This window comes from Lucilia cuprina, chromosome 3 (assembly GCF_022045245.1).
Source record: "Lucilia cuprina isolate Lc7/37 chromosome 3, ASM2204524v1, whole genome shotgun sequence".
NCBI lineage: Eukaryota > Metazoa > Arthropoda > Insecta > Diptera > Calliphoridae > Lucilia > Lucilia cuprina.
The window spans coordinates 22,886,867-22,899,366 of NC_060951.1; the positions used below are offsets into that span (position 1 = coordinate 22,886,867).

Genomic DNA, 12,500 nt, shown 5'->3' on the forward strand with positions numbered 1-12,500 from the left:
TCGTCTCCATCAATCAAATACTTAGGAGTGTTAATCGATGATAGACTTAATTTCAAACCCCACTTGGAATATGCATGCAAGAAAGCAGCCGCTGTTAACAATGCCCTAAGCAGAATCATGCCAAATGTTGGAGGTCCAAGGCAATCGCGTAGACTCCTAATCTCCAGAGTAACAACGTCAATATTACTATATGGAGCACCCATCTGGGCACGGACTATTAGCAGTATTTCACTGAAAAATATACTCTCATTATTCAGACCGCGCTGCCTTAGAATTTGCAGTGGCTACAGAACCATATCCCTGGAGGCCATATGTGTAATTGCTGGAATGATCCCAATCGACCTAGCTGCCGATGAAGGTGGTAGATTGTACGTAGCGAAAGAACTAAACGCAGGGGAAAGTAATCGCGATAGAAAAAAGTCTAACGAAGAAAAACTATGTCATATTGGCAAGGAAGATGGGAAAATGCAGATAAGGGTCGGTGGACATTTAGAATTATCCCAAGCATTAGCAAGTGGATAGATCGAAAGCATGGCGAAGTCAATTATCACCTTACTCAGTTCCTTACAGGTCACGGAGGATATCGAAGTTATCTCTATAAATACAAACACGATCACTCGCCTAACTGTCCTATATGTTCAGTAGTAGAGGATGTGGAGCATGTTGTCTTTAAATGTCCAAGATTCGAGGACATTAGACACGACTTAGAGTTAAACGTGGGACTTACAATTACCCCTGATAACATAATAGACGTAATGCTGACGTCAACAGAGCATTGGGATTTAATTTCAAATTTTATAAGAGACGTGAATCTTCGTCTGCGACAAGAGAAAAAACACGAAAGGAAACACAAGCAGTAATGTTATCTGCAGAAGTAGCGTAAATGCTAACCAGCCCTGCGAAGTAATACTTAAGAGCAGTTCCGTAGGGTTTTGCGGTTGACGATGGGAAGGCGGTTTAGTGAGTAGGTGACGCACAACATAGTTGAATCTCACATCATGAATCATGATAAATGATTCATATCTATGAAGATTACGCACCCCATATCAAAAAAAAAAAAGACTATAGACTAGACTATAGACTAGACTACAAACTAGACTATAGACAAGACTATTGATAAGACTATTTACTAGAGTTGACAATCAATTTTAGACCACACTCTTGACTAGAATAAACTACTGATTGGCATATTGACTACTTTGTGGACTATTTATTAAAAGTTTATAACTTAAGAAAAGTATCGAAAATGTCGAGGTCTAAGCCGATAAAGGAAAATACTTAAGTACTGAATATTCCATGCATAGTTAGAAGGGAGTGTCTACCTGACATTATCATTATTTTGATTGCTATAAATTTTAACATCTACATAAACATAATACTCGTTCCACTATGGTGTAGCGTATTGAAAGCCATATTTAAATGTTTGAAAGATCTGCCATGTTATTGTATATTTATTTGTACTTTGTCATAATCAAATGTAAATTTTTTTATTGTTCTCTTATTGTTACAGTTTCTTTTGATTTCATGGGTTTTGGGTTCAGTTTTCTAATCAATTATGAAATTTCATAGCAATCTGTTGTTCTTGTACTTATTGTTTCAATTCTTTTCTGATTCATACAATTCAAACAAGTTTTATTTTTTCACCCACTTTTCTTTATAAAATTTGTTGCTCATTGTTGCTGCCAACAATCAGTAATAACAACAACTAAAAAACCAAAACCAAAAAGAATTTAAAAGTTTTCCATCTCCTGCAACCTAAAGGAATATGTATGCGAAAGAAAAAAAACTTGACTGAATGAATGAATTGCTGTAATTTATTACTGTAACAATCAAGCAAGTTAGATATAGTAGAACGAGAGAGAAAAAAATATTTACACTTTTTTTGGTTTGGCCGAAAAAGCATAAAGGAAGGACTTGTTTGTTTAGTATCCTTTTCATTTCATCTTTATTACAAAAATATTGTTACCACTTTAAGGTTTTTTAGCTTCGAACAAAAAAAAACAAGTTCTTCACTTAAAAAAACAAAAAATAGCCATAAATAGCTATGAACATTTTCAACAAACTTTTAAACAAGTTTTATAAATCTTTTTCTCTTCCTTTTTTCGCTTTTATTCCCCAGTTTTTTTGGTTCTTCTTTTTTGCCAACCGCTAATAAGATAAAAATCACAAATCTACGCATAAAAACCCCCAAAGAAATGAAACCAACTTGTAACTTTTAAATGCCATCTTTTGATTAAGTCATAAATGGCATGTTGCTAGCACTAAAAGTGAATAAAAAAAATTAAAAAGGATGGCAGGACAGGAAATAAATTACACAGTTTTAACACTTAAACCCTTTTTTCTGATGAAGAGTCAGTCGTTGGTACTAGGGAATCTTTGGGAAAATTTCTTTAACAAATTTGAATTTATTTATCTACATTTTATATGGGTCAATAATAATTTGAAAACTGTGGTTTAGTCTAAATAAATGTGGCATTTTATTTAAAGTAAGAAAGTTTCTTTTTAATAAATTTAATTCTATTATTTTAAATAAATTTTATGTGGAATTAACCAAAATGTTTTTTTTATCCATAATAGTGCAGTAAGGGTATCTGTTGGTACTGCAAAAACTTTTATTGAAATGCTATAGTAATGAAATGCTATAGGTAATGAAATGCTATAGTTTACTTAGACAATAGCATTTTAAGTCATTAAGTTAACATCACTTAAAAGTAATTAGAAATAATACGTGTGAAAAAACGTATACGACTTCTATATCTTAACGGAGAAGCTAACTAATGAATTAGAAAGTACTTATATAAAACACATTATTAATATGACGCACTTATATGTAATCAGAACGATATGTAGTAGTCATTGTTGTTTATCAAGGAATTACAATTGATCATTACCAAATTATTGATCGAAATGTTCTTAACAAATGGAAATACAACTTTAAATTACAACAAGCAAGAAATTATAGTCGTGCGAGGCAGACGATATAATACCCTACACCTATTATGAGAACAAAATGTGACAAAGGGCATTAAGGTTGAACTGTACATTACCTCCGATATATTTATTTTTAAAAATTAATATTCTGAAGAAGGCTCATTAAGATGGAGTTCTGTAGTTTGATTACATAGCTCACTTGGATGGACGGGCATAGCTAAATCGACTCAAAAATGATTCTATGCCGATTGATATAATTTAAACCTTTATTTAAATGTAAACATATTGGATTTTCAGACCACACAACAAATTTTAGAACAATTTTTTGCGGGCATTGCAAACATCAGCAAGAACCTTATCACTTAAAATATCCACAAATTAATTTCAGTTAACTGTGCATTTCAATTGCAATTGTTTTTTTTTCAATTACATTTAATACCTCTTAAAGAATAAAAAATTAAAGTCAATTTGCATTGCAAAATCCCTCAAGAGTTTATTAGAATAAATCACTCTAATTGGTTTTACATTGCATTAGCAAATGAATTTCAATAAAAGTTCACTTAAATGTTATGAGAACTAATAGTCAAGCAGACAATTCATCAATAATCGCTGAATCGAATTTATTTGAAATTTTTCAAAATCCATTTTAATCAGAAATTGTGCATTTGCAATTTATAGATCCTTTATGAATGTCAAACAATATTTTTTTAGATAATCTTTTTGTATGCTTACAAACACATACACACACAAAGATTAAAAACACATTGACAAATTTTCATTGACATTGAATATTTTTATATTTGTATTGATTTATAAAATATTGTATATGTATATAAAATTCACACATACATACGTATGTATATGCATATATAAGTTCTTTTTTTTTGCTCTTAATTTACATATGAAATGACCTTTCTGAATAATAAAATAGAAACTAAAAAACTTGAACAAATATATGTACATAAATACATACATTCTTATGTACAGTAGTTATATGTTTTTTGATTTGTTATAAAAAATTTTTTGGAATATTCACAGCATTTATAGACCTTTGTTTTTTTGGTTGAATAAATTAACATATTTATGGCTGTTTAATCTGCAACACGGGGATCACATTTGTGGGGGCTATTCGAACACATGGTCCAGTACAGACCATTTTCAATACTAAAGTGCCTATCAATTAAGAAAATTTGTACAAATTTTCAAGTACATGTTGGGGGGCATGTACTCCTTCAATCTTAGAAAAGAAGTACTTTTAGAATGATTCTCAAAACACGTAAATCAAAACCAGCAAATAAAGTGGGCGTGGTCTTAATAATGGTTGTAAATTATGTTTACGTCATGTATGTAAATTATATTGAATATAATCCCCCGTTTTCATAATCGCTTATTTTAGGTTTATTTGCACATTTTCCATACAAAATTTTCACACTAAACAATCAATAACCTTATTAAGCATTTATGAATATCTTTAAAATTTTATAAATAAATGATGATTGATAATAATACCTAATTCTAAAATTGCGGGTTTGCAAACGGCCCTATTAGCAAATGCACCTCAGATAGTCCGACATAAGATGCACCTCAGATACCACATAAGACCAATTTCAAAAAAATTGTTACCCTGCCAACTATACCCAGTGTGCTTTGCTACCCTAAAAGCAATTTAATTTAAAAATTTCTATACCAAATGTTCATATCAAACTGAAAGTTTTTTTTGCAAAATTTAAGGATTTTTGCTATAATAGTTTTCCAGATATACGATTTTTTTCTATCAATATGGAGGTTCCATTCCCCCTAATGAAAGTCCGCTTATTTCTTCAAAATGATAAGATGGATATCAAAGTTCTTCGCGCAAAATTTGAAGAATCTATATTTATTAGTTTCCCAGATAAACAAATTTTTGTGTATTTTAATCATATGGGAGGTGCAACGCCCCCATTGGTACTCCGCCCAATAATAACCCAAAATTTTTACATGGATGTTAAAGTTCTTCGTGCAAAATTTTAAAACTCAAATAGTTTCCCAAATAGGCGTATTCAATTGATATGGATTGTGCCACGCTTTTCTGCTAGTCCGCCCCTTTTTTTCCTTAAATAATCATATTGACATTAAAGTTATTCGAGCAAAATTAGAGGATTATATATGTTATATTTTTTCACATATACGTGGCAAGTGTCACGCCCACTTTGTCCAAAAATATTCTTATGGATTTCAAAGTTGTCCATAAAAAAATTGAGAACTCTTACTTTTGCAGTTTCTGAAATATGTGACTTTAAACACTTATTTTGAATTTGGGCGAAATTTTTAAGTAAATATATATTTATAGTTCCTTTGAGACAGACTGTGAAAATTTAAAAAAAATCTGATCAGCTGTTTAGCTGTTTATAAACTCCAAACAAACATACATTCATTTGTTATATATATAGACACCACCATAGTGGGGAGGTATTATACTTTTGTGCTGACGTTTGTAACGCACAAAAATATTGGTCGTACACCCATCTTAAAATATACTGGTCGAGTCAGAATCACTTTCTGAGTCTATTAAGCAATGTCCGCCCGTCTGTCCGGCTGACTGCCCATGTAAACCTTGCGTGGAAGTTACAGGTCGTAATTTTCAAGATATTTTGATGAAATTTGGATTATACGTGTTTTTTGGCCCAACCTATTGGAAATGGTTGAAATCGATCCATTATTATACCTAGCCCTAATTATATTAAATATTATAGTATCTCTATAAAACTTAGTTCTATATACGTTTTAATAATACTACCGATTTTTGTAATTATAAGACTTTATTTAACCCTAGCCTCTATACAAAGTCCCCTTCATAAACACCAATTTCACGATGAAATCCAGCATACATAACTCTAACGTAAATAAAAGGCCATGAACCAACATGTTTGCCTCCATATAACCCCTCTTTTGAAAAATCACTTTTCACAACAAATTTTTAAAATATTTCGGAACTAAAGTAAACAACTTAAATGCTTTATTATTAAAAATAATACACATTTTTAACATGCTCAATGGTCTAGGTTGTCATATGGTTGGCCAATCCCGAATATACTTTCCTACTTGTTTTGGAATATTTTATATTAAAACAAGTAAGAGTGCTATATTCGGCTGTACCGAATCTTATATACCCTTCACAATAGTGTATTTTAAACATCTTTTATAAATTTTAAATTTTTTCCCGACTACATTATTATTACATCAAAAGCTAAACAAAAAGAACAACAACGCTAATCGAAATAAATCACAAAATACACAAGGCATATAAAGTTTATATTCTAAACCAACAGACATCTAAACATATGTACATAACAAAAAACACAGAAAAACAAAAACAAAAATAACAACGCAATGACGCCAACAGCATCCAAACCAAGGGTGCCCAAGCCCTATGCGCTTGGTACTCTTTTGTTTTTGTAAATGCGCTTAGCTATAGACAGAGTGTTTTATATACACTTATATGCGCTTATCACTAGCAATACGTTGTTGTTGTTCTTAACATTATACAAACAAGAGTAAAACAACAACACTTTCGTATTCATTGCTGGTAAACATTGACGAGGTGTAGATTTTGTTTTTGTTTATCGTAAAAAAAATTGTTTTAAAAAGCACTTGGAAAAAATTTGTGTTAGTTTTAAATTTCAAACTTACATTATTCGCATAAAAATTATTGTACAATAACTCACAATCTACTCTCATATAATTGAAAACGTTGTATTCATTAAAAAATATATTTGCAAAACAAAAGGGAAAATTATTTTATTTTAACAAAAAATGCAAATCATATTTTTTTGCTCTGTATTTTTTTTTTTTTTTTGTATGTTTGGATTCCAAGAATTATTGAAGATTCGGATCTCGCCGATATCTGGGGTCCTCTAAAAACTGATTTCAACGGACAGACGGACAGACAGACAGACAGACAGACGGACATGGCTTAATCGACTCCGCTATCTAAAAGGATCCAGAATATATAGGATCGGAAAATTATATTATAGAAATTACAAACGGAATGACAAACTTATATATACCCTTCTCACGAAGGTGAAGGGTATAATAAAAAATATTTATAAAATTTCTAAGTAAATTTGTTTTAATATTTTTAACTCCGTCATTCAATTCAATTCAACAATTTATTCACTATAATACATAAAACACACAAACATTTGTTATGTATTGTTTGTAAGTACCATACTTTTAATTCATACAATCATTTTATTTCTGAAAAAAGTAATTGCAACTGAAATTAATTTCAATTTATGGTTGAATTATTTTCATAAAAAAATAAAAAAAAGAAATAATAATAATTATCATAATGATAATGTTGTTAATGTAATGATGAAAAATAATGAGTCGGTTAAATGGAAAATAAAAGATTATCAATTTCGCATAATGATTTTCATATCATTCATTGATTTATTTATTAGTTGTATTATTTAAAATTAATAAAATTTTTCTCTCCAACAAATATGAATAAAACAGTACAAATCCGAATGAACAAGTTGAAACATTTGAAATAAATTGCAAAGTTATAGTTTAATTTAAATCCGAATAAAATTCAATTACTGATATGGATTTAACTCATTTACTTAAATAGAAAAGCAGTTCCCTAAAGAACTTTTGTATTTCTTCTCCAAATTTGAAATAATTAAGCAAAGGAACTTACTTTTCAATGAAAACTTCTTACCCTCTGTATTACTTTTGAATACTTATATAATGACTTACATATAATCAGATATGTAAGTACTTTATTTTAACTTCTATTCATTTTTAGGAGCTCAATAACATAACTAAGCAGTGGTGTTGTGTATTAGACAGCGAAACTACGAACAAGAGTGCCAGCTTCGTATTCTGAGTGCGCAACTTTTATGCTTTTAAAAACTTATGTAAGTAGTTATTTGTAAACGAACGAGGTAAGTGCTTGCCTCCAATGTAATCAACGTGTTTAAATAATTAACTCATTCAATGCTGTAGGGAAAATCTTTTTAAATCATTACTTATCAACATAAGTCTTTGTTGGGCCTGTACATAAAAGCTACACTAATGTGGACTCGCTATTTTTGATTTTAATTAATTACCCACTAACTTATTGATTTAAAAGTTATAAAATGTTTCAAAACACAATTACCTGTTGTGTTGCCGACGCTGCAGCTTCAAATGGTGCTGGACTATTAAGCATTGGCTTAAAAGGTTCATCATTAAGATTAACTCCAAAGGCAGCTTTAAAAATGTAGTATATGATTAACTAGTTAAAAAAAACTAATTAAACTCTTTCTCACCTGTTTGATCGGATGAATCTCTTTTTCCCGTTTTACTTTTAGTCTCCTCAACTGATTTTTTTACATCCTTTTTAGCGTCAACTTTTTTATCGTCAACTTTGGCAACTTTATCATCTGTAAGAACTGTGCTCACAAATAATATTAGTAGCAAGAGCTGAAAAATAAATAAGTAATATATTTAAATAGAATATTTTAATAGACAATTACACCGTAAAAATATTTTTTGTTAATATATTTTTTGAAAAATGTACTTTTTAAAACTTTGAAGTCCTTTTTAAAAGACACAGGATCATGTCTAATTTTATGTTTCTAGATTCAATATTATAGAAAACTAGCATACCCTGGGTGCTTCGCTACCCTAACTATGTTCAATATCGTAAAAATATCAAAAAGTACCATCGGAAAAACGAAAAATTACAAAGATTTCTTTCAATAAATTCTCATTTAACAAGGACCGTGTGTTCCGGTCCTTATAAAGAATCCATTTGAAGAATCGAAAAGTACCAAATAGTTCCCAATTACAGAATATTATTCAATCAAGACCATGTACATATGTATGTTAAAATTAATGTTCCTAGGTTGAATATTTTAGAAAATTAAAAAAGTATAATTTATGTACTAAAAAGTTGTCTCTTAAAGAATCTTATTCAATGAGGACCGTGTACGGTTAATAATCATGTGTTTTCAGTTCATATTAAAGAACATACAAAAGTACCAAAAGTGGAATAAAGTTTACCTAAGTGGAAGTACTAATAAAAAGAGTACAAAGTTTCACCTTTTTCCCTTAGAAGTATACTTTTCCGAGAATTAAGTTTACAAAATTTTCCGTATTTAAAACTACATATATATATCACAGATAAAACTCAAACGATTCAAACCTGCATTCATTTATTTCAGAAAAAAATGTGCTTTAAAAAAGGTACCAAACAATTTACTCGAATTTGGTCGTATATAGGTCTTAGTACTCGAATTCCAAAATAATATAAGTACCAAAAAACTTATTTTGTGTGAGTAAATAAACTACTTTTTGAAATTTTATAAAAGTTGGCTCAATGAGTTTGAATAGTGATATAGATTTCCCGTTTTTCCCCTTTTTGGTACTTTTTTACCCAGTGAAATAGCAAAAATTTTATTACAATAAATATTAAAGTGTTAGTCCGTAATTTAATATGAATAATTCAAAAAACCGAAAAATGTGCTAAAAAAAAGTACCATAAATACAGTTTTCTCCCTTTTACACCCAAAAAGGACTGAATTTTAAAAAAGTACGAAACAGGTGTCTCATAATTTTGAGAGATGTATCCAAAATATTTAGAAAAAATTGATAATGTTAATTAGTTTTAAAGTTATAAAAGGCTAAAAAGATACCAAAATTTCATGATTCTAGGTTCAGCCGTTTGGGCTGTGCGATGATGAATCAGTCAGTCAGTAACGCTACTCTTTTATATATATAGATTATGAAATAACCTTTTAAAGAACGAAAAAGTACTAAAAATCCATTTTTATAGGGTTTCATTTACTTTAGGGTCTACATGCACATTTTCATGTATCTGATTTATTATAATAAGCTCCAGTTAAACATGTATTAAAAAGTCAATTTTTATATTTCTAGATTCTTTCCCAGCAACCTACTTAACAACATACTTTTCAATGACTACTAGATATCACCTGGATTACATAGAAGTAATATTATAAGGTCTTACTAACAATGTGTTTGATAAATACTTTCTAATTCATTAGTCATCTTGCCAGTGAAGATATGGAAGCTATATACGCTTTTTCACGCGATTTAGAATGATAACTTTTTCTAATTACTTGTAATCGTTTGTGGTAAGTACTTGCCTCCAATGACATCGCCGTGTTAAAAAAATGACTTAAAATGCCATTGTGTAAGTAAATTTTAGCATATTAACCTCTTATATGGTAATGAAAGTTTTAACTAAGTTATTATAGAAAATTCAAAAGTACATTTTAATCGGAGGGAAAAGTGATTAAAATTCCTTTTAACTCCGGGCTCGACACAAAAGTAATTTTTGAGGAACGAAAAGGTATCAATAAGTTCTCTAATTATAAAAAATTCCAAAAGTAACTTTTGAAGAACAAAAAAGTCCCCTTTTATAGGCTCTTTCTTAATCCAATATTAAAAAAGTACCTTTTTAAGAACGAAAAGTACAAGTTTCTAAGTTTAAATTTATAGAAAACTGAACAATTTTTTATTAATTAATTTCATGTTTGGATATTCAACACAAAAATTACCAGCTGAAGAATGAAAAAGTACCAGAAATATTACTTGGTACCGGGATTCCAAATAATACCCTATATATAGTGTTTCCAAATCTAAAATTTTTATCTCATTGGGTTTGAATAAAATTTGTCGTTTTTATTAATTTTTGGTACATTTTTCCTGCCCAATATCAAAATAAAAATTCTATTCCAAAAAGTTTTCACATGTGGTAAAATAATCCCGTTATTATATGAATGTTCACTAGTTTAAAATATACATGGCGTGCATAAAAATACCAAAATACAGTTTTGACACATTTATTCTCTGAATTCCTATATTTACAAAAACTAGCTGTATCATTCAGACTTAAAGAACATTTAATATGTTTATGAGACCAAAAGCCCTATTCGGGTGGTATGGTTGTATGGGAGCTATACGAAATAATGGACCGATTTAACCATTTTCATTTAGCCATTTTGTAAAATAAAATCATGTGCCAAATTTCATCAGATTATCTTGAAAATTGTAATCTGTAGCGTGCTTACAAAGTTTACATATACACACAGACATCGACGCAGAATATGATTCTGGGCCGAGTGGTATACCAATAATACCCTCCCCACTATCTATATACAAAAGAGTTGTATTACTGACTGATTAATCATCGTACAGACTAAAAGGCTGAAACTAGAAACATGATATTTTGACACTAAATGTACTTTTGGTTATGTAGATCCACTAAAAAGGGATTTCTAGAAATTCAAATTTTTAAGGGGTAAAAAAAGGTAAATTCGGTAGCATAATATCTCATAACCTTAAAGAGATATGTCTTTTAACCTGTGAACATAGAAATAAAATTTAGATCATATTCGTACCTTATTGAAATTACGAATATAAGTTTGGTACTTTTGGGAAATTCGGACGTTTAAAGGGTAAAAATCTTACTTATTTTTGGTAATTTTTTATTTTATTCTTGATTAAGCACTTAATAAAATAAAAATATTTTTAAATTAAAACAACACCCCGATATGATTTGTATATATCTACATATGTATGTATATACAAATATTTATATTGGGGAGGGTATATTTGGTTTGTGCTGATGATTGTAACATTCAAAAATATTCGTCCTATACCACCTTAAAGTATACCATTCGGTTTAGAATCGTTTTCTGAGTCGATTAAGCTATGTCCATCCGACCGTCCGTCCCTTCAGAAAATGACTTGAAGGTCAAAGTTGACCTATAAACACTAAGAACACTTTTAATTCTACATAAATAATTTTGAAGTAGACGTGAGTTCCTCTACCAACATTTAAAAGTATAGGCCCAAATAAGTAAAAATATTCCGGAATAAAAAAAAAAAAAATATATTCAAATGCTTTATTTTTTTAAATAATCCCCATTTTTAACACACTGACTGGTGTAGGGTATCATATAGTCGGCTATTCCCGACTATATATTCATACTTGTTTATTTATATAAACGAACGTGTTATGACTCGACCACAATACAAAACAAGTTAAATAATATTTTAAATTATATTAAAAAAATGTATTTATTTTCATATTTACATGTATTTTATGAACCTATCAACCACTATAAACAATTTTATCAATTTATGGCATAAGATTAATTAAAAATTTTGATCAATTTCAGTTCAAATATAAGCAGAACCGCATAAAGTATGGAAAATATGAAGTAAATAAGTTTTATTTAATTTACACTAAAGGGCTTAAAATTTTTATTTTAAATATTATTAGCAATTAAATTTGTTGAATTTTATTTATTTATAAAGGTTTTTTTCAACTATTATAATCCAATGATGTATATTGTGCAATATATTTGCAAAAATACGAAGAATTCATTAGAATATTATTTGTATAACAATAGAACTGCTGTTAAAGCTCCTAATGAAATGCCACAGATAGAATTTTATATTTAAAAAAAATAACATTAAAATACAAAAAATTTATATTTTTAAATGAAATCCTAAAAACTATTGGAATTTTAATATAGTCTATTTGCAAATATATATATACACATCAACTA

The 12,500-nt window shown here is 29.1% G+C and overlaps 1 protein-coding gene across 5 annotated transcripts in view; it reads right to left on the bottom strand.

The window, feature by feature from the left end:
- LOC111677170 (transcription factor SPT20 homolog) overlaps positions 1–12,500 on the bottom strand; it is a 59,864-nt gene that overhangs the window by 37,702 nt on the left and 9,662 nt on the right. For all 5 annotated transcript variants that reach the window (XM_046947314.1, XM_046947310.1, XM_046947311.1 and 2 more), the window contains exons 3-4: positions 8,226–8,379; positions 8,075–8,166 (exon numbers count right to left, since the gene is read on the bottom strand). In XM_046947314.1, coding sequence (XP_046803270.1) covers positions 8,075–8,166; positions 8,226–8,379 — 246 coding nt within the window. The remainder of the gene's footprint in view (positions 1–8,074; positions 8,167–8,225; positions 8,380–12,500) is intronic.